At 38.9% G+C, this 23,215-nt stretch overlaps 1 protein-coding gene and 1 pseudogene across 3 annotated transcripts in view; both read right to left on the bottom strand.

Annotated features, from left to right (window-relative positions):
- RAB3GAP1 (RAB3 GTPase activating protein catalytic subunit 1) overlaps positions 1–23,215 on the bottom strand; it is a 73,913-nt gene that overhangs the window by 8,607 nt on the left and 42,091 nt on the right. For all 3 annotated transcript variants that reach the window (XM_060178030.1, XM_060178031.1, XM_060178032.1), the window contains exons 15-22: positions 20,332–20,504; positions 17,383–17,437; positions 16,830–17,201; positions 13,113–13,250; positions 6,103–6,330; positions 2,413–2,509; positions 2,213–2,316; positions 1,653–1,768 (exon numbers count right to left, since the gene is read on the bottom strand). In XM_060178030.1, coding sequence (XP_060034013.1) covers positions 1,653–1,768; positions 2,213–2,316; positions 2,413–2,509; positions 6,103–6,330; positions 13,113–13,250; positions 16,830–17,201; positions 17,383–17,437; positions 20,332–20,504 — 1,283 coding nt within the window. The remainder of the gene's footprint in view (positions 1–1,652; positions 1,769–2,212; positions 2,317–2,412; positions 2,510–6,102; positions 6,331–13,112; positions 13,251–16,829; positions 17,202–17,382; positions 17,438–20,331; positions 20,505–23,215) is intronic.
- LOC132534532 (small nucleolar RNA SNORA68) lies at positions 9,243–9,366 on the bottom strand (annotated as a pseudogene).

The raw sequence follows: 23,215 nt of genomic DNA, 5'->3' as shown, positions 1-23,215 counted from the left end.
AGCTTCAGAAGCAGCGGAATGGTAGTATGGTGTCTCTCTTTTGTTTCTCTCTCTCTTCCTGTTTCTTTTTAAAGTATCTTTATTTGATAGAGACAGCCAGACATAGAGAGACAATGGAAGAAAGAGGGGAAGGACAGAGAGACACCTGTAGACCTACTTCACCACTCATGAAACTTTCCCCCTGCAGGTGGGGACTAGGGGTTTGAACCCAGGTCTTTGTGCATTACAAAATGTATGCTCAACCAGGTACACCACCATCTGGCCCCTCTCCCTCTCTGTTTCTATGACTGAAGGAAAAAAAAAAGTATACTAGGCTGGGCAAAGCTCTGACGGGGAAAAAAAATCAAATCAATTATAGAAAATGCCTTGCTATAGTTTATTTATTTACTGATTTTTCCATTTTTTATCAGATCACTGCTCTGCTCTACTTTATGGTGGTACTGGGGATTGAAAGTGGGACGTCTGTGGTCTGGGAGGTGGCGCAGTGGCTAAGGCACTAGACTCTCAAGCATGAGGCCTACATTCAGTCCCCGGCAGCACGTGTGCCAGAGTGATGTCTGGCCCGTTCTCTTTCTCCTCCTATCTTTCTCATGAATAAAATAAATAAAAATCTTTAAAAAAAAATAAGTGGGACCTCAGAGCTTCAGGTATGAAAGTTATTTGCATAATCATTAGTTACATTGTTTTCCCTACCCAATTGTCATATATTGTTTCACATCAATAATACTCTCTGAAATAATAATTCCTTCTGGAAAAGCTGGTGCAACTTCTAACATCATGACATGTTCAAGCTGTTGAATTAGCTAATTTGGAAATACTCTACCACATATTAAGACAACACTGCCTTTTTCCTTTTTGCCTATGGGAAAAGGCCTAACACTAGCAGGTACACTGATGACGGCAAACCACAGGAGGAAAAGAATGCCTTAATCATTTTCTTCATGTGGTCACTCTTTTAACACATACTCAAAAAAAAGAAGCTTTGAATATGGTTAAAACTAAGCAGGTAACTAGAAATAATGAGGAGAAGTGTACTGTCAGAATATCTCAACTGTGGTTAAGGATCACTGAGAACAAAGAGTTGGGGGTAACTGAGTAACAGAAAGAATAGCTTCTCCACATCAAACTGTAGGTATGACACTTCCAAAACCAAACAAGGACGCTTCTAGAAAAAGAGAGTTGGCAGACTTATTATTTTTTAATTTTTCTTATTATCTTTATTTATTGGATAGAGACAGCCAGAAATCAAGAGGGTGATAGAGAGGGAGAGAGACAGAGAGACATCTGCAGCACTACTTCACCACTCGCAAAGCTTTCCTTCTGCTGGTAGGGACTGGGGGTTTGAACCTGGGTCCTTGCACATTGTAATACATGCGCTCAACCAGGTGCGCCACCACCCGGCCCCGGCAGACTTATTTTTTAAAATGGGCAGGCTAGAAACACTTGGTTAGGACAAAGAAATAGAGAATAGGTCAATCCTATGATAATTAAATATCACAGTATCATTTTGACCCAAGCCAGTGCTTATTACAAACAACGTAGGTAGGAATTTCACCAAAGAATCTAATACTCTAATAACATTTTTTTTTCCCTAAAGAGACTGATTATAGTTTTCCTAATGCAAACAAAAATGAGCAAGTCAAAGAAATTACCTTTCAAGATCTTCCTTTTCCTCCTCTTGTTCACATCTCTCAGTTCCAAACTTAGCTTTCAGTGAGCGGGCTCTTGCAATTATGGCTTCCACACTAGTAATCTGATGAATGATTTCCTAACAGGAAAAGGAACATATATTAGAAGACAGAGACAGAGAAATAGAGAGATGCAGAACCTTTTAAGAATGTTATTTAAAGGGAGTCGGTGGTAGCACAGCGGGTTAAGTGCACGTGGCGCAAAGCACAAGGACTGGAAAGGATTTCGGTTCGAGCCCCCGGCTCCCCACCTGCAGGGGAGTCGCTTCACAGGCGGTGAAGCAGGTCTGCAGGTGTCTATCGTTCTCTCCCCGTCTCTGTCTTCCCCTCCTCTCTCCATTTCTCTCTGTCCTATCCAACAATAACAGCATCAACAATAATAATAACTACAACAATGAAAAACAACAAGGATAACAAAAGAGAAAATAAATAAATAAAATATTTAAAAAAAGAATGTTATTTAAAATAATTATTGCTAAGTACAGAGACCACTTGGAAAGATACTGATACTACAGCAAACTTACTTCCAACTTCTTATCTTCAGGGTTGGGGAAGTGCAGAACTTTACTGGAATGGGATATTATCTGCTTTATAATCTTCTTAACTGAAGAAATGTTTTCCAGATTTTCTATGTTTTAAAAAGATCAAACCATCAGTTACGTAGGTTAGGAAAATATGTACTTTCATTTGGGAAATTAAGTGACTAATCAAATAAGACATTTACCTTCTTCCTTTACCTTGAGCACAGCTGCATGAATTACACAAGGTAACAGGTGTCGAGCAAGGTCTGCAGGTTTCTGGACTGCCAGATAGTGCAGCACCTCAAAGAGACAAAATTAGATAAATGATAAATACAGTTATCAAATAAAGAAGTAATTTACAAAAGTAAAAATCTGGATCACTAGCCTCATAGTAGCAAGAGTAGAGAGTTTTCTTGTCATGGTAATGACCTTACTCATACAAGTTAAATAGCAAATACTCACAAAGGTAAAGAGGTTGCTGAATACTGGTATAAACTTTAGTCTTTAAGTATGGTAAATATCACCATGTCTTTTGTCTTTCCATATATATTTAATATAAATGAGGAAAACACAAAAAAGATAAAAATCATTTGTAAATCACATCACAAAGAGATATTGCTAACAGTGAAGCATTTTATTTCCATTTGAGGGTTTTAAAACTACAAGCACACTACACACACACACACACACACACACACACACACACACACTTTTTTAAAAAAAAATTCTTTTATTTATTGCCATCAGTGTTATTGCTGGGGCTCAGTGCCTGCATGATGATTATATCCCTCCTGATGGTCATTTTTTTCCCTCCCTCCCTCTTTTCCTTCCTTCCTTCCTTATTTGCTATGACAGAAAGAAATTGGGGGAGAGAGTGTAAGATAGAAAAGAAGAAAGAGAAACACCTGCAGCACTACTTCACTCATGAAGTTTCTCCCCTTCAGCTGGGAACTGATGGTCTGATCCCTGATCCTTGAGCATAGTAATAAGTGCGCTCAACCAGGTGTGTCCCTACCCAGCCTCAAACGGTGATATTACATGCACTTTTGAGGCATTAAGAACATCTCCGTAGTCATCTTATTTACCCCTATTTACCCCTGCTTGTGCATCTATTGTTTCAGTCCCAGTGGTCTCTTTAAAACTGGTTACTTCTAAGCTTCCCAATTAATTTCCAGTGAAAGTGTATTCAACTTCCCTAGTACAGTATTTACACTTTCTTTCTGGCCCTGCGACTCCCTTCTTCCCAGAATTCTGTAATTTCTCCTTTCCCTCATGTGCTAATATTATTTTTTAATGTTTGTGGGAAGAGACATGGAGTTTTGTTGCTTTTCTTCACTTTAAAAAAAATTAATTCCCTTTTGTTGTCCTTTTTTAAAATTGTTGTTGTTGTTGAATAGAACAGAGAGAAATGGAGAGAGGAGGGAAAGACAGAGAGGAAGAGAGAAAGGTAGACACCTGCAGACCTGCTTCACCGCTTGTGAAGTGACTCCCCTGCAGGTGGGGAGTCAGGGGTTCAAACCGGGATCCTTATGCCGGTCCTTGTGCTTTGCGCCGTGTGCGCTTAACCCACTGCGCTACAGCCCGACTACCGTTTTTCTTCATTTTTAACTTCTAGTGTAAAGTTAGGGTATTGGTTATTTTTCTATTATGAAACCTATTGATGTTTTAATTGTGCTCTAATATAATAAGCAATGTTTGTGAAGGATCCAAATATATATTTGAAAAGACATATTCTCAGTTACCAAGGGGCAGTGTTTGAGATATATCTGAAAAAATCAACCTTAAGGCATTTCCTTCCTTCCTTCCTTTCCTGCTACCAGGGTTATCCTGGTTATCGTTCCCAGCAGCCATTTTTCCCTTCTAATTTTTACTATATATGACAGAGAGAAATTGAGAGATGGGGAGATAGGAAGAGAGAAAGATAGACACCTGCAGACCTGTTTCACCACTTGAGACCTGGGAGTGGGGGCTTGAACCCAGCTCCTTGCACTGATGCACCACTGCCCAGCCCCATGGTTATCTTTTTTTTTTAATATTTATTTTCTTTTGTTGCCTTTGTTGCCCTTGTTTTATTTTTATAGTTAGGGATGTCTATTGTAGTTACTGATGTCGTCATTGTTGGATAGGACAGAGAGAAATGGAGAGAGGAGGGGAAGACAGAGAGGGGGAGAGAAAGACACCTGCAGACTTGCTTCATTGCCTGTGAAGCGACTCCTCTGCAGGTGGGGAGGATTATCTTTTATTTAAGATAACTGACAGCTTTTTCTCCTCAATATTATAATGGAAATGTTATTCATGAACCTGTTGCATTGTAATTATTCTGTGTATGAAATAATCTTTATTATGAGTGTTTTTTCATTTGGTTTGTGGTCATTGTTTTTATTTGTTGGCATTTGGGAAGGTTTTGTTTTAGTATAGTTTGGTGCAAGTAATGAGCCCCATCAGTAACCCTGGTGGCAGTTAAAAAAGAAAAGAAAAAAATTTCAAAATATATCACAGTTTGATCTTAAATATTAAAAAAATAAAACCCTCAGGCTCTCTAGACAAAAGAGTGAAAATCACATAAGAAAAAAAATTAAGACAGGTATCAAAATTTTCAAAAGTAACATACAAAGCAATGTGTGGTGGCACTTTCAAGAAATACAGGGAATCTGAGAACTCTATTAGGTGGTAGAGTATATTATTTGCAAGCCTGAGGCCTCAGGATCAATCATCAGCACTGGATGGTCTGGTCTCTTTTTTTCATAAAAACAAGTATTTTTTTACCCAAGTTCAAGCCCCTGACCCCTTATAGAGAGGAAATTTCATGAACAGTGAAGCAGTGCTACAGGTGTCTCTCTCCTTACCCTCTTTCTCTCTCAATTTCTCTCTGCCCCATCCAATAAATAAATAAATAAATGTTCTTATTATTACTTACCAGAGCACTGCTCAGCTCTGGTTTATGGTGGTGCGGGGGGATTGAACCTGGGACATTGGGGTCTCAGAGTTTATTTGCATAACCATTATGCTACCTATCCCCGCTCTAAATCAGTATTTTAAAAAGAAATGTAAGGAAAAGGTATGAGCTGAAATTGGTATGTATCCTACCAAGATACATAAGTGTTAAGGATAAGAAACATTTTCTCTGGGTTTTCTGCATTTATTTTTTTCCTAAGGAATCCACTAGCTGCCCTGTCCACTATAGCTTTTTATAGTGTCAGAAATGTTCTATATCTGTTAACCAAAACAGAAGTCATGTGTGATTTTTGTTTGTTTGGAACCAGGGTCTCCCTCATACACAATTTACTGTTTTGGGCCAACTTTTTCACTCATTCACTTTTCTATACTCATCTTCATGCATTTCTCTAATAAAAGGTTTAATAGAACACGATTACTTTTTTTTAAAAGATTTATTTACTTTATCTTTATTTATTTGATAGAGACAGCCAGAAATCAAGAGTGAAGAGGGTGACAGAGAGAGAGAAAGAGAGAGAGAGACAGCGAGACACCCACAACACTGCTTCACCATTTGCTATCTTTCCCCCTGCAGGTGGGCTTAAACCTGGGTCCTTGCACATTGTAATGTGTGCTCAAGCAGATGCGCCACCACTTGGCCCAGGACATAATCACTTTTAAGACTTCTGACATATACCATGAAAGTCCAGTGGACAAGCATTCTATACAAAACATGCAGGTCTGATTCTTTGGCTTGTTTGAAACTAGTATTAAACCTTTTCTCTCTCCTTCTGGTGAGTTATCTCTCCAGCCCTACTTTCAAATCTTAAATATAAACTTGTGAAACACTGATGCTTAGCTTCTTAAGTGTGTTCAAAGATTTCATCCCTATGAGTAAAAATTTAAAATGCTAGGATGATAATTAGCATTCTAGTACCAGATACCCACACCTCAGCTACCTTTTCTGCTTCTCGTGTATCATCAAAGAGTCTTCTCTGCCTTCTGGCAGGAATGGGCTTCGCTGTTTCCCAGGCTTCTACCCACATATTGCTTGGAATCTTCATTCGGGCACTGAGTTCTCCTTTCAGAACTATATTGCCCTTTTCATCAATCACTTCCTCTTCAATATAGTCCCGGGGCGAATACCACCTCACAAAATCTTCCAGAAAACAACCTGGATTAGCTGCCTAAAATACAGTAGAAAGTTAACAAACTTAAACTAAGTCAATAGTTACTAACAAATCTGTTTCCAAAACCAAGGATTGCACTTTACAAAAAGTCATCTTTATAGCATCTATGTGACATGAAATTAGAGGCTGTCTTTAAAATAGGACAGATGTTAAAGTACCAAGAATAATTTATTTTTTGCTGTCTCTCTCTATATTTTTTTTGCCCCCAGGGTTATCGCTGGGGTTTGGTGCCTGCATTACGAATCCACTGCTTCTGGAGGCCATTTTTTCCCCATTTTGTTGCCCTTGTTATTGCCATTATTGTTATTGCTCTTGTTGTTGGACAGGACAGAGAGAAATCGAGAGAGGAAGGGAAGACAGAGAGGGGTAGAGAAAGATAGAATCCTGCAGACCTGCTTCACCACTTGTGAAGCGACCCCCCGCAGGTAGGGAGCCGCGAGTTCGAACCAGGATCCTTGCGACCGTCCGTGCACTTTACGCCATGTGTGCTTAACACGCTGCACCACCGCCTCACCCCTCTGCAGTATCCATTTTACAGAAAACATTTTTATTTGATAAATTTGGAAATAAATTCTTGACATGAAGTAAAAATAATTCTCTTAAATATTGAAAATTACATGTAAGTTAGTTTAAAATTCTAATATAATAACCATTCAATACTAAGAAAAGTATCAAATAAGTTCAAGTGAACTAAATTAAATAATACACAACATAATCAGAACAATGTAACACAATGATGGAAAAGTTCTGTTTTTTGTTCCATAACAAATCAATACTGGTACTGTAATAAACATCAGCTAACCTCAGTAATATTCTATTTAGCCATCAAGTTCTTGTGCTTTATATAAAAATTACCATCACATAAATTGCTTTTGTGCTGTTAAGGAATTAGAATTCAAACTTGTTTTCAGGATTCTGAGACCCAACTATTAACATTTCAGCTAAAGTGTGCTCTTGACAATGATGAGCCAAACTCCTCAAAGCAGTTTTACTTTGTTTATAGACAGGGAAGCTGAATGAGATCACAAAAGCAGAACTTCCTTCAGCATTGTGGGGGCAAAACTCAAAGCTGGGTCTTACACACAGCAAACAATCCACTATCCAAGTGAATTGTTTCACTGGCCCAAATTTACTTTCAAGATTGGAAAAAGTGCAATATTTTTAGTGTTAGCAGTAAGGCATGAAGGTCTGTTGTTACTTTAATTTTTTTTAAACAAATGCCCTATAATGTGTTAGTAAATTACTAAGAATGACCATATATATCATCCCCAACTGTCAGAATATATATGTGCACACATAAATACATGTTTTTGGTTCTATTCTCTACAACATATCCTTCTTACTATAAGTAATAACATGAAATAGGGGAATTGGATGGCAGCGCAGCAGGTTAAACGCAGGTGGCGTAAAGCGCAAGGACTGGTGTAAGGATCCTGGTTTGAACCCCTGGCTCTCCACCTGTAGGGTAGACACTTCACAGGTGGTGAAGCAGGTCTGCAGGTGTCTCTCTCTTCCCCATATCTGTCTTCCTTTCCTCTCTCCATTTCTCTTTGTCCTATCAAACAATGAAGACATCAATAATAACTACAACAACAATAAAAAACAACAGGGGCAACAAAAGGGAAAATAAATAAATATAAAAAAAGTTAAAAAAAATAATCACATGAAAGTGACCAAGAAAGAAGTGTTAAGAAGGTTGTTTTCTCTTTTTTATGACTTTATTTAATTTTACTGGACAGGGACAAAGAAATCAAGAGAAAGAGGAGACAGAAAGGAAGAGAAAAACAGACACACCTGCACATAACTTCGCCACTTGTAAGACTTGGGAGACTGGAGGCTTAAACCCTGGTCCTTGTACATACCATGTGTGCTCACCAGGTGTGCTATCACCCCGCTCCCCTACCCCATCCTCAAGTATCTTCTTTTTTTCTAAATTTCTTTATTGGGGAATTAATGTTTTACAATTGACAGTAAATACAATAGCTTGTACATGCATAACATTTCTCAGTTTTCCATATAACAGTACAACCCCCACAATGTCAGAGAAATTTTACAACTTTACCATGAAGAGTCAATGTGTTTTTACAGGAAATTTTCCATTTTGAAATTTCCTTCTGTATCTGCCATTGCAAACGCACTGTAGCAGAATAAGTACAGATGAATATGAAGGCAGCTAGAGCTTAGGTGAAAAAGCCAATTACTATGGAGGCCAGTAGTACTTCCTGCTGTGTATATGCATAAATCCTAAGTCACCACCCTTCTCTGTTCTTTTGTTTCCTGACTTAGCATATGTTTTGAGAGCCAAGTGGCTTCTATTTATTATACCAGCTAACAAAAACAATATATCTCTTGTTTACAGACTAGAATTCACAAATGTTTTCTAGCTATTAAAAAAAATTTTTTTTTTAATCTTTATTTATTGGATACAAACAACCAGAAATCGAGAGGGAAGAGGGTGGCAGAGAAGGGAGAGAGACAGAGAGACACCTGCCACAATGCTTTACTACTCGAAAAACTTTCCCCTTGCAGGTGGTGAACTGGGGGCTTGAACCCGGGTTCTTGCACATTGCAACATGTGCTCAACCAGGTGCACTGCCACCTAGCCCCCAGGTTTTTCTTTTCTTTTTTTCAATTATGCTATGCCCTCACCTGTTTTAAATACTGAGGTAGAAGTGGATAGTGTTGACTGCGGGCACTTAGACACCACAGCACTGACTGATCATTCCTTGGCTCTCAGCTATTTTCAACTCCTCTAGAACTGTAAACTCGACACCACCCTGTCTTTTGGCAAAAGAATTTACTGTTGATTACTTCCAAATATCTCGTAAGAGGTGGGGATCTGTGGGTGGAGAGTGTGGGTCACAGTCCTCAATTTCCCACTGCTGATCTATTTAATCCAATCCCAGGGGGTGTGTAGAACCTCTAAATTCACTTTGAAGGGCACAGAAATTCCTCCAAAGGTGAGAGGTACCCTTTGCTGTTAGCACCTGTGTTTGAACCACTATTACAGTAAATAGTGGCCCTTGGTGCTGGCCCAGCTTTTTTTTTTAATATTTATTTATTTTCCTTTTTGTTGCCCTTCGTTGTTGTAATTATTATTGTTGTTGTTATTGATGTCACCGTTGTTAGGACAGAGAGAAATGGAGAGAGGAGGGGAAGACAGAGAGGGGGAAAGAAAGATAAACACCTGCAGACCTGCTTCACAGCTTGTAAAGCGACTCCCCTGCAGGTGGGGAGCTGGGGGCTCAAACTGGGGTCCTTAAGCCGGTCCTTGGACTTCGCTGACCCAGCTTTTTATTTTCTAATGAAAATATGCTATTCTTAAGAGGTTTACTAAGCATTATTCCTTTTAGAGGTGAAAAGAAAACTACTGGATGACTTCATAACTAAAGCAAATAAACTAGAAAAAATAGTAACTAAATTGTCTTTTAGATTTTGTAAAAACTATGGAGGTGATCAGATGGCAGGTAGGGGGGCACAAGAACTTTGGTGGCAGATGTGGTAAGCTAGACACACACACACACACACACACACACACACACACACACACACACACACACACACACACAGGCATACTGTCACGATGACTTCAGTCACTACTGGGCCACCCCATCAGCTGGGGCCCTAGGTCAGGAAGTCCTGAGATTCCCAAAGAGACATGATGGGTCTAGACCTCGAATAAATCCCTCTCCCCAATGTTACCAGTCATCTCTATGAGGAACAACACAATAGACCCCTTTGTGGGCCCCCATAGGACCTTGCCCTCAACTTGGATCAACAATGGTAGAGAATGTCCCATCCTCCAATGGGAAGATAGACAACATACTCTATGCTACACCTGAGGAAGATGAGTCCTGATACTGGGGCAGCTTGGAATGTTCCTACTCCACAGAATGACCACAGAATGTGAGCTCAGATCTACAGGGATGCAGAGGTCACATAGGTACCTAAGCTGAATATGGGCCCCAAATCACATCAAATCGATGGGGTTTACAGTCAACAATATTAACACACCTTTCCCATATTTGGGAGCTACTCTTCCCGATCCAGCTTTCTGCTCCTTCTTCTAGCCATGACATCATCTCCCCAGACAATAACTTGGATCCACCTGCATATCAGATTTCAGGCTCAGGAAAAAACAAACAAACAAACAAACAAACAAAACCCCAGTATAGTCACGGGCCCTTTTGAAATATAACTAAAGTATGCCTACTAGCTATCTACAAAATGGAGACCTCCCAACTCTTCATCTGCACTATTCCAGCCTTTAGGTTCATGATTAGTCAACAACTTGCTTGGCTGTATATGTTAACTTGCTTTTCAGCCACCAGGTTCCAGATGCTACCACGATGCCAACCACACTTTCCTGGACAGACACCACCACCAATGTGTCCTGGAGCCCCGCTTCCCCAGAGCCCTACTCCATTATGGAATGAGAGAGACAGGCTGGGAGTATGGAACGACTTGTCAATACCCATGTTCAGCGGGGAAGCAATTATAGAAGCCAGACCTTCCACTTTCTATACCCATAATGACTCTGGGCCCATACTCCCAGAGGGTTAAAGAATAGGAAAGCTATCAGGGGAGGGGATGGGATACAGAGTTCTGATGGTGGGAATTGTATGGAGTTGTACCTCTCTAATCCTATGGTTTTGTCAATGTTTACTTTTATATATTAAAAAAAAAAAGAAAAAGAAAAAATACCCTTGAAATCTTACAATTTTTCAAACCAGCACTAAATCAATAATCATTTTAAATTTTAAATGGAAAAAAACAAGGGGCTGGGCAGTGCTGCACCTGGTTAAGCACATGTTACCATGTGCAAGAACCTGGGTTCGAGCTCCCACTCCCCACCTGCAGGGGGGACACTTCACAAGTGGTGAAGCCGGCCTGCAGGTATCTATTTTCTTCTCTCCCTTTCTATCGCCCCATCCCCTCTCAATTTCTCTCTGTCCCATCAACTAAAAAAAATAGTAAGAAGGAAAGAAAGAGGGGAGTTGGGCGATAGCACAGCAGGTAGCGCAAAGCACAAGGACCGGCATAAAGATTCCGGTTCGAGCCCCCCCACCTGCAGGGGAGTTGCTTCACAAGGGGTGAAGCAGGTCTGCAGGTGTCTATCTTTCTCTCCCCCTCTCTCTCTTCCCCATCTCTCTCCATTTCTCTCTGTCTCTATCCAACAATGACGACATCATCAACTACAATAAAAAAACAAGGGCAACAAAAGGGAACAAATAAATATTTTTTAAAAAAGAAGGAAAGAAAGAAAAGGGATAAAAAAGAAATGAAAGGAGAAAAGGGCAGCCAGGAGTGGTAGATCCATGTGCTAGTACCAATACTAATAAAATATTCAGCTATAATCCTTGTGGCAATAAATTAAATAAATAAAATAGATTTTTCCTTTTAAAGATGAGGAAAATAATCAGGAAATTATTGTTACTTAAGTCTAACAGGGAAAATAAAAGAGGTATATGTTTTCCTAGACTCTTTTATGTAGAAAAATCAGACTGGGGGTTGGACAGTAGTGCAGCGGGTTAAGTGCACATGGCGTGAAGGGCAAGGACTGACTAAGGATCCTGGTTAGAGGCCCTAGCTCCCTACCTGCAGAAGCGTCACTTAGCAAGCAGTGAAGCAGGTCTGCAGGTGTCTATGTCCCCCCCCATTTTCCCCATCTCTCTGTCCTAACCAACAATGACATCAATAACAACAATAATAATAACCACAACAATAATAAAAGAACAAAAGGAGGAAAAAAAATAGCCTTCAGAAGCAGTGGATTTATGGTGCAGACAAGCCCCAGCATTAGCCCTAGAGGAACCAAAAAAAAAAAACAACAACAACCGACTGAGGCTGGCTTACCTAATACCAAATCAGGACTAAGGAAGGTCTGTGAAATGAGGACATAGAAACCATCACAGGCAACAGAGGTTAACAAGAAAAGTCAGGGCCAGGGAGACAGTTAAATGTCAGCAGTATGAAAAGAGAAAAAAAGTGCTACGGACTATTAGCTATTTTAATTGAAATTATGTTTTGTGTTGAATATAGATGAAATTTGCCTCTGCTTTCAAAACTAATACACAAATGAAAAATTCTTTTTTAATACCTGTATTTTAAAGCTAATGAGTCAAATATATTCCTTTCCGGGTTCTCTAACGTTCCAAATATAGCCTTTATCTAAGCCTAAAATATTCTCCTCCAGATAGTGCAAATGCTTACTCAACCTAAATGGAGACTCTTAAAAAAAAAAATCCTATGATCCACTCAGGAAAATCAGTCAGTCATCTTTTTCACTTTCATAAGAGCTCAAATCATAACAGTCATTTACCTATCTCCTCCCATAGCCTCAGAATGGGAATATCCTCAGTAACTGAGGATAAACATTGCATTTCTTACTTATCTAATCACAGTGAAATTCACAAGGAAGGCCTCAAAGATTGTTGAATGAAGCAATCTATGTTAAATCTTAAGAGTTTCTTAACTCTCAAATTAAACTGGCTGAAAACACAAGGGACAAAAACATCCCAGTGCACATTTAGAAATAATTCAATTCTCAACTTCCAACTATTATTCAAAGACAGTTGCTTTCTTTTTTTAACTTAAGAAGCAAGTCTGACTATGACCTTCAGGAGATGGAGGTAGGGTATTTTAACAATGAATGAAATCAAAACACTTAATAAGAAAGACATCCAGCTCTTCCTTGGTATCACTTTATAGAATGACTTTCATAGCTGCAGCCCAGAATAGCTCAGAATAGATGCCAGAGCTCTGATAGTATGACCCACCTTAAAAGATTCCATATCTGAGAGCAGACAGGCACTCTGCATGCGTGCTCGAAGGTGAGCCCCTTCTGCTGATGTACCTAATTTAGCAAGAACCTCCGACTGCTCTTCCAACAGATCTTCTGTCATGGGTGCTGGCTCCTATAAAGCACAAAAGTAAAGTCCATGAATAGCTTTTTCTTTCTTTGGAAAAAGAACTATAAATAGAGAATAAAGACAACAGTTCAGCTCCAGCAGTCACAAGACATGTACTTTAAAAAAAAAAAACAAAACCAGAGAATTTTACAAGTTTTTAGAACCTATATAAAAAAGTCACATACTAACCATTACTCTCAAAACCAGCAGTGACAGTTAAAATGCACAGTATAACCTTCTGCATCCCACAATGACCTTGGGTCCATACTCCCAGAGGGATAAAGAATAGGAAAGCTATCAGGGGAGGGGATGGTATATGGGGATCTGGTGGTGGGAATTGTGTGGAGTTATACCCCTCTTATCCTATGGTTTTGTCAATGTTTCCTTTTTATAAATAAAAAAATTTAAAACTGCACAGTATTTGGATATACTGAATATTTTCTTACCTATTAATGACAAGGAAATGAAGTCTTAATGACATTTTTATGTATGCTATCACTATTTTGCAACATAGTTTTTATTACAACTAATGAGAGAACAAAATGGATACACATGAAAATAAAAAATAAAGGCAAATGAACTGAAGTCCATCTAAAAAAGTCCAAATAAATAAACTGTTAGAGCAACTTAAATGCCGAAGACATTCTGGTTAGTAATTACCACAAGAAGTTGTTGTTATTATCTGGTTGAAGGGGGAGGATCAGAGCCATGCTATATTTCAGTGGTAAGCTCAGATTGAAGGAGAAGAAGAAGGAGGAGAAAGAGAGCAAGCAACAGCAACTAAATCTAATGGAGAAACACAGAATGATTAAAATATTGACAGAAAATATTTTTTAAAAAAACATTTCAAAACTGTTAACAGCGACTCAGTAAAGTTCTCTGAGAGTCGATTCCCTTAGAATCGATTCCATATATTTTAAGTATGAGGAACTTAATCAAAGACCAATCAAACAAAATTGCCTGCTTTGTTGTTAAAGCCAATCAAACATAAACTTCTATTTCTAGATACAGGATAAGAACTTTCAGTAAAGAAGTGTTTAAAATATCTTGTCAACAAAACGTTTTCTAAATCTGGGACCAGGAGGTGGTGCAACTGGTTAACTGCACACACCAGGGTGTGCAAGGACCCAGGTTCAAGCCCCTGGTCCCCACCTGCAGAGGGAAAGCTTCATGGGTGCTGAAATAGAGCTGCAGGTGTCTGTCTCTCTCCCTCCCCTCTCAATTTCTCTCTGCCTCTATTCAATAAAAAAAAAAAATAATAATATGAAATAATCAATTTCAGGAAGCATAAAAGGAGGGGGAGGGAAAGGGGGAAGGAGGAAGAGGGGACAAGAAGTAAAGGAGGAAGAGGTTGAGGAGCATGAAGAGAAAAAGAAGGAAGATATGGGGGGAGGTGGTGGTGCACATGGTTAAGTGCACACACTACGGTGTGCAAGGACCAGCTTCAAGCCCCTAGTCCCTACCTGTGCACGGGGGAGGGGGCTTCACAAGTGAAGTAGAGCTATATGGGTCTCTGTCTCCCTCCCTATCTCCTCTACCCCTCTCAATTTCTCTCTCTATCTAATAAATACATAAAAAGAGAAAAGACAGTACTTAACAAAAAAGAAGCTATCTGGGGTCAGCTGAGGTGGGGTCAGCAGCAAAGTATCTGCCCGACCCACGAGACCCTAGGTTTGATCCCTAGTACCACATAAAGACAAAACAGAGCATCACACATTCAAAAGTACATCTTCATATCTTGATCTTTCTCTAATACACAGATGCATACATATACCCTTGTATTCACCACTGACATGTAAAGCAGGTGAGTTTTTTTTCTTTATTTTTACTTTTTTAGAGCTGCTGCCTTGTGTATATGTAAATTCATTGCTCCTGAGCAACTTTTTCTCTTCTTTTTTAATATTATTTATTTTAGATAGAGATAGAAATTAAGAGGGAGGGAGGAGAGGGAGAGAGAGAAACACCTGAAGCACTGCTTTACCTCTCTTGAAGCATTCCTCCTGCAGGTGGGAACGAGGGGCTTGCACACTATAATGTGCGTGCTCAGCCACGTGTGCCACTAAAAATGAGAAAGTGGGAACTTTTTCATTCAGAAAGACAGAAAGAGAGGGGAAAGACATCAGACCACTGGAGCATCCCCTAGTGCCAGTGCCAGTGCCGTGGCATTTCCATATGGTGCCAGAACTCAAACCTGGGCCTCACACATGGCAAAGCATGTGAGTATCTAGTGAGCCATCTCACTGACCCAGGAGCAGCTTTTTAAAAAATCTTTATTTATTTATTCCCTTTTGTTGCCTTTGTTGTTTTTTATTGCTATAGTTATTATTGTTGTTGTTATGATGTCGTTATTGTTGGACAGGACAGAGAAATGGAGAGAAGAGGGGAAGAAAGAGAGAGAGAAAGACACCTGCAGACCTGCTTCACTGCTTGTGAAGTGACCCCCCCCACACACGCAGGTGGGGAGCCAGGCTCGAACCGGTTCCTTCTTCAGCTGATCCTTGTGCTTTGCACCACGTGTACTTAACCCACTGTGTTACCGCCCGACTTCTTTTTTTTTTTTTTAAAGAATTTCAAAACTGAGGAGCCAGGTGGTAGCACAGCGGATTAAATGCACGTGGCACAAGGATCCAGGTTTGAGCCCCCAGCTCCCTACTTGCAGGGGGGTCGCTTCACAAGGCGTGAAGCAGGTCTGCAGGTGTCTTTCTCTCCCCGTCTCTGTCTTCCCCATCTCTCTCGATTTCTCTCTGTCCTATCCAACAACAATGGCAACAATAGCAATAACGGCAACAAAGGCAACAAAATGGGGGGGATATGGCCTCCAGGAGCAGTGGATTCGTAGTGCAGGCACTGAGCCCCATGGATAACCCAGGAGGCAAACAAAAAAAAAAATTCAAAACTTATATATTCATTTGATGAGCAACTTCCATTTTTTCCTTTCCTTCACTGAAATATCCATATACAAACAAAAAGTATACTGTAGCAATGTAATAGCAAGAAATAAAATTGTAAATAACTATACTGTACATTAAGAAGAAATGGCTAAATAAACTATGGAGCTTTCATGCCATGGAATATTATACAAGTTTTAAAGAGACAAACATTCATCTTGTACAGAGATGAAGCTGTATAAACAATAAAAAAAATTCAGTCAAGATGTAAAGAGTGGGCGAAGGTAGACAGCATAATGGTTGTGAAAAAAGACTCTCATGCCTGAGGCTCTGAAGTCACAGGTTCAATCCCCTGCACCACCATAAACCAGAGCTGACCAGTGCTCTGGTTAAAAAAAAAAAAAAAAAAAAAGATGCAAAGAGACAACTCAGGGCTGGGTGATGGCAGAAAGGACATGTTACCAAGCAGGAGGATCCAGGTCTGAGCCCAGCAGTGCCACCTGCAAGGCAGAATTTCATGAGTGGTGGAACAGTGCTGCAGGTTATCTCTCCTGCCCTCTCTCTCTCTCTAACCCTCTATTGGGGGGGTGTTGGTGGCTAATGATATTGGAAGTCATTTGGGCACCAAGTCCCAGAGATAACCCTTGTGGCCATAAAAAAAAAAAAAATCAATTAGTTAATTAAATTCGTGTAATACCTGGGTGACAGGGATGTAGAGAGGTTCTCCATTATGTAGCAGTGTAAGTTTCCCATGTTGACGGAGACGTCCTTCAGGCTTTAAATTTGCTATCTCCTTAGGTCCTCCTTTCTTGCTACTCTCTTGTCCATTTCCCTTAAGTTCTTCAGTATCACTTAGGCATTCAAAAAATTCTTCTTCACTGTCACTCCATGAATCCCAAGATTTTCCCACCTCTCCCTTTTCTTTGTCTGTATCTTTCAGATTATCCGGTCCCAGTTGACTCCCAGCTTTTCCAGCATCCCCTGAATATGTATTAGTTATTTTATCTGAAGGACTCGTCTTTACTCCGTCATCGCGTGTCTTCTTTCTCTCAATACAACAATTTAACATCTTAAAAAAAAACAGAAATAACATTTATGTTTGAATAAGGTACAAAATAAAAATCTAATCATTACTTAAGTACTTCATTTCAATTTGTCCTTTCATAGGAACTTGTGAATGACTTTAACTCAAAGAAGCATACTGAGAATAGCTTAATTTTATTTCTATTCTGTTACTGGGAAATCATTACCTGTAATTTCTGGTGCAGTAAACAACATCTTAGATCTGGAGGCCCACTTGCTAATCTATTAAGTGAAACAATGGGAAATAAAAGCTTAGTTTAGTAAAATTTCTTTAAATATGTATATTTCATTCTGCCATAAATTTTAGTCATATGGATAAGAAAAGCCAAGAATCCTAATGCAAAGACTACTAAGATGAAGAAAGTAAGATTAAAAGATCAAAATTTTATCATCCTACTCATAAATCACAAAAGCAAATATAATAATAGAGTGTAAGAACCGGGGAAGCAGCACAATGTAGCACACAGAGCTAGCATGCAAGAGGTTCCAGGCTTGGTGCCTGGCACCACCAGTGGTGCTCTATTGAAAGGATAGATGGATGCAAGGCTGGAAGGCTGGAGAGATGGAGAAAAAAAGGAAGGAAGGAAGGAAGGAAGGAAGGAAGGAAGGAAGGAAGGAAGGAAGGAAAGAAACCAGTAATGGGGTTAGATAGTGGTGCACCTGGTTAAGTGCACACATTACAGTGCACAAGGACCTGGGTTCAAGCCTAAGGTCCTTGCAGGGGGAAAGCTTCACAAGTGAAGTGGGTCTACAGGTGTCTCTGTCTCTCTTCATCCCTATCTCCTTTTTCCTCTAAATTTCTCTCTGTCCTATCAAGAAAACAAATGAAGTAAATTTTTTAATTTAAATTTTTTATTTTTATCTTTATTTATTGGATAGAAACAGCCAGAAATCGAGAGGAATGGGGGATAGAGAAGAGGAGAGACAGAGATACCTACACCCTTGCTTCACCACTCGTGAAGCTTTCCCTTCTGCAGGTGGGGGACAGTGATTTGAATCCAGGTCGTTGTTCATGGTAACATGTGCACTTACCCAGGTATGCCACCACCTAGCCCCAGTGCCTTTACTTCTAAATCACCAGTGTCCCCAGTAATGAAAGAGAAAAATCCCCTTATAATCAAGATGCTTCTAGAACTGTAATAAGTTGCAGAACAAACTGGTGAGAACCAGAAGAATAAACAGCTAAGCAAATGACATAATAGCAAACATTTCTGATCAGTTACCATTTTATATTGCCCATATCATTAATTCTTCCTTAGACGGAGGAATAGATAGTTGAGCAACCTGTTTAAATCAGCATGCATACAAACTAAACCTTTCCATCTGATTAAGTGAAATGTCAATATAAATCATAGTAAAAATTACAGATGTTTGATATCTAAATTTATGATTTTTTTTTTCTTTGGCATTTAGGGTTATCACTGGGGCTCGGTGCCTGCACTATCAATCCACTGCTCCTGGCAGCCTTTTTTTTTTTTTCTCTATTTTTTGCTGTTATTGTTGTTGTTATTATTGCTGTTGTTGGGTAGGACAGACAGAAATAAAGAGAGATGAGTAAGATAGAAAGGAGGAGAGAAAGATAGACACCTGCAGAACTGCTTCACCAATTGTGAAGTGACTCTTTGCAGGTCAGGAGCTGGGGGATTGAACTAGGATCCTTATGCCGGTGCTTGAGCTTCATATCATGTGCGCTTAACCTGCTGCATTACCATCTAGCCTCCTAAACTTAAGAATTCTAAAGATGTTTTTTCTGCAACAATAAAAATGTATATTCATCATTGAAGGTTGAAAAAATGTACAAAGAGGGGGTTGGGCGGTAGCGCAGTAGGTTAAGCACACATGGTGCAAAGTGCAAGGACCAGCGCTAACGATCCCGGTTCGAGCCCCTGGCTCCCCACCTGCAGGGGAGTCGCTTCACAAGCAGTGAAGCAGGTCTGCAGGTGTCTATCTTTCTCCCCCCCTCTGTCTTCCCCTCCTCTCTCCATTTCTCTCTGTCCTATCCAATAACGATGACATTAATAACAACAACAATAACTACAACAATAAAACAAGGGCAATAAAAGGGAAAATAAATAAATATTAAAAAATGTACAAAGAACAGAATATAATTTCACATCCAGAAAAACTACTATTAACATTTATCTTTATTTCTCTACAGTGATTCACACATACATAACACACATGTCAGCAGAGTTGAAAGTATTCTGTAAATATAACTCTATATTCTACTTCAAATATTAACATGCCATCACATTTGTCAGATATTCTTAAGGAAAAAAAATAGACTGAAAATAAGTTTCCACTATAGAGAGATATCATTTAACCATTGTTTTTTTTAAAAAAATTTATGGGTGAGGGTAGACAGCATAATGGTTTTACAAAGAGACTCTCATGATTGAGACTCCAAAGTCCTAGGTTCAATCCTCCGCACCACCATAAGCCAGAGCTGAGAAGTACTCTGGTCAAAAAAATAAATAAATAAATAAAAATAAAATTAAAAAAAGATAGAATCATAAAAAAATTACTTTATTATTATATATTTTTATGAAAGAGAGATACAGAGAGAGACAAGAGCACTGCTCAGCTCTGGCTTATGGTGATGCTAAGAATTGAACCTGGGACCTCAGAGCCTTAGGCATAAAAGTCTTTTGCATAACTATTATGCTATCTCCCCAGCCCATCACTTAACCATTCTTTGTCTCTTTTCTTTCTTTAAACTTAAAAAACATTTTTTGCATTCTCTTTATTTACTTATTGGGTGGACAGCCAGAAATTGAGAGGGAAGGGAGTAGTAGAGAGGGAGAGACAGAGAGACACCTGCAGCCCTGCTTCACCACTTGCATGCAAGCTTTCCTCCTGCAGGTGGGGACCAGGGCTTGGGTCCTTGAGCACTGTAACTTGTGGTCAACCAGGTGTGCCACCATCCGGCCCCTTTTATGTCTTTTTTTTACCAAAATAAATTTGCTTCAGTGAATAACTCTGAACATATAATATGTTCAAAGTTTTTAAAAAATTACTTTCTTAAGGCATATTTCTTAGACTAGGAGAATTAATTGGTCTAAAGGCAAAAGCTGACAAAAAATAAATTCTACTATACAACTATAAATTAATATTACCCTGGAATCAAAAAGTTGTTTTCCCATCTGAAACGCATTTCAAGAACAAATTCCTGCCAGAGGTGTGCCACTCCTTTCAATCCCCCATGGTAGAAATTGATCATACAAAGACACAAAGCCAGTTTGTATGTTAAACTGTCAGATGGTGCAGATTTGAACTGATTGTAGAGATTCTAAATTAGCAAAACAGAAACAAAGCAAAACTTGTTAACATATTTACATGCATAATCAAAAAGTGTGTTGGGACAGAGTTTAATATTAAAATCACTCTACCAAAAATAATTTTCATCAAATGTCTAATATGTTACTACCTGAACTGCTTTCAAGCTGTTACATATTTTCAAGATTTCTTTTTTCTTTTTAATATTTTTATCTATTACTTATTGGATAGAGGCAGAAATAAAGAGAGAAGGATTGTGACATAGGAAAAGAGGGAAGGGGGAGAGGAAAAGGAGGAGGCAAGAGAGTGGCACCTGCAGCACTACTTCAATGCTCAAGGAACTTCCCCCACCCCACCCCCACAAGTGGGGGCCAGGGTCTTGAACCTGGGTCCTTATACATTTTAACATGCACACTTAACCAGGTGTGCCAACATCTAGTCCCTTAAGATTTCTACAATTATATTAATAACAAAAGAAGGCTATATGAATAGTTTGGTAATGCTATTACTTTCCTTTATATGTAGTCTATACTAAGTATTACAACCATCACATTATTGTAAGAAGTTCTTTAATTACAAATGAACATACATTTGTCAAAACTAGAAAAAATAAAACTAGAATTGTATAAATTGAGAATGTAAATGGGGTGTGGTGGTGCACCTGGTTAAGCATATTACCTGGTGTAGTGCACCAAAGTAAAAGACTCTGGGGTGGGTAGGAGGGTTCAGGTACTGGAACATGATGGCAAAGGAGAACCTAGTGGGGGTTGAACTATTATGTGGAAAACTGGGAAATGCGTGGTCTGGGAGATGGTGCAGTAGATAAAGCATTAGACACTCAAGCATGACGTCCCAAGTTCAATCCCTGGTAGAACATGTACCAGAGCGATGTCTGGTTTTCTTTCTCACTGATAAATAAACTATAAAAAGAAAAAAAAAACTTGGGAAATGTTATGTACACACTATTGTAGGTTACTGTCAACTGTAAGCCATTAATCCCCCAATAAAGAAACTAAAAAAAAAAAAAAAAAAAAAAAAGCTTAGAGCCCCTGCTCCTTACCTGCAGGAGGGATATTTCACAAATGGTGAAACAGGTCTGCAGGTGTCTTTCTTTCTCCCTCTCTTGTACCCCCTCCGTATCTCTCTCAATTTTTCTCTGTCCTATCTAATAAAAATTAAGGAAGAAATAATAAAGAAAGAAAAAAGGAAAATGGAAAAAAAAAAATGGCCCCAGGCATAGTGGATTTGTAGTGCTACACTGAACTCCAGCAATAACCTTGGTGGCCATAAAGAAAAAAGGAAAAAAATTTAAAAAAAGGAAAATGTCAATGTAAATGCAAATGTGGTGGCTAGGCAGTAGTGTACTCAGTTGACGCACACATTATCATGCTCAAGATCCCAGTTCAAACACCCTCATGTACAAGGGGAAAGGTTCACAAGCAATGAAACAGTGCTGTAGGTATTTTTCTTCTCTCAATTTCTTTCTGTTCAAATATAAAAATGGCCACCAAATTCACTGTGCAGGCACCAAGTCCTACCAATAAGCATGGTGGCAATTAATAATAATGATAATAATAATAAAACAACCACCAACAAAATTACCTGGGTTACCTCTATTCTCCACTTGCAAAGGGGATGCTTCACAAGTAGTGAAGCTGGTCTGCAGGTATATCTCTCTCTTTCTCCCCCCTCCCCCTGTACCCCCTCCTCTCTCAATTTCTCTCTGTTCTATTCAATAAAATAGGAAAGGGGGGAAAAAAAAAGGCCACCAGGAGCAGTAGATTTGTATTGCCAGCACGGAGTCCCAGCAAAAACCCTGATGGCAATAAATTAAAAATAAATAAATAAATAAATAAAGCCATTGCACAGTACATGTGATGCTGGGGATCAAACCACTAACTTCAAGTATGGAAGATCTGTGCTTTTTCAACTGAATTACTTCCTGGAAAACAATTGATTCTTAGAAAAAAAAAACTGATTCTTTAACTGATAAAGAACATATCAAAATTATATAGAATCTATATCTGAGTCAAGTATATGCATGTATTATAATTTTCAACTGAAAAATTTATTAGAATAATATTTAAATTAGTCATAGTAATATCTGTTTACTGTCCCACTCACCAACCAAAGAGAAAACTCTAGGGTTGTAGAAATCACACCTCTTCATCAGTCTAGCCTCAGCGCCTGGCACTATGCCTTTACTGTGTGGGGTAGGTGTTCAAATCACAAGGATATTTGCTGAGTACTTAAAAAGGAAAATAAGTAAACAAATTTCAGAAAAATGTAAATGTTTCTGCTTTTATTACTTCATGATCTACTTCCCAGAAATGACTGCTATAATTTATGATTCTTAAGCATGAGGTCCCAAGTTTGATCCTTAGCTTCACCAAGGTGATGGATGCTCTGATTCTTGTTCTCTTTCTCTTACAGATGAATAAATCTTTTTTAAAATCATGTTCTTTTAAGGCTAGTTTTAAAATACACAGAAAAAAAATCTACTGAAGACATAAACTTGATTTCACTGAAAATCTAAATTTAGTAGCATACGAACAATGTATTTATGTCTTTTTATTGTTTTTTATTATCTTTTTTATTGTTTGCTACTTAAATAAGCATATATGCAAATGTTCTATACCAGGCTATATTATCAGAGTGTGCTTGTGTGTGTGTGTGTGGGGGGGGTAGTCATGACCTTTTTAAAATAAGAAACACATTACCAAA

The sequence above is a fragment of the Erinaceus europaeus genome, chromosome 18 (genome assembly GCF_950295315.1).
Source record: "Erinaceus europaeus chromosome 18, mEriEur2.1, whole genome shotgun sequence".
Taxonomy (NCBI): Eukaryota; Metazoa; Chordata; class Mammalia; order Eulipotyphla; family Erinaceidae; genus Erinaceus; species Erinaceus europaeus.
The sequence above is the reverse complement of the archived record's forward strand: the minus strand, read 5'-3'. Positions and strand labels throughout refer to the sequence as shown.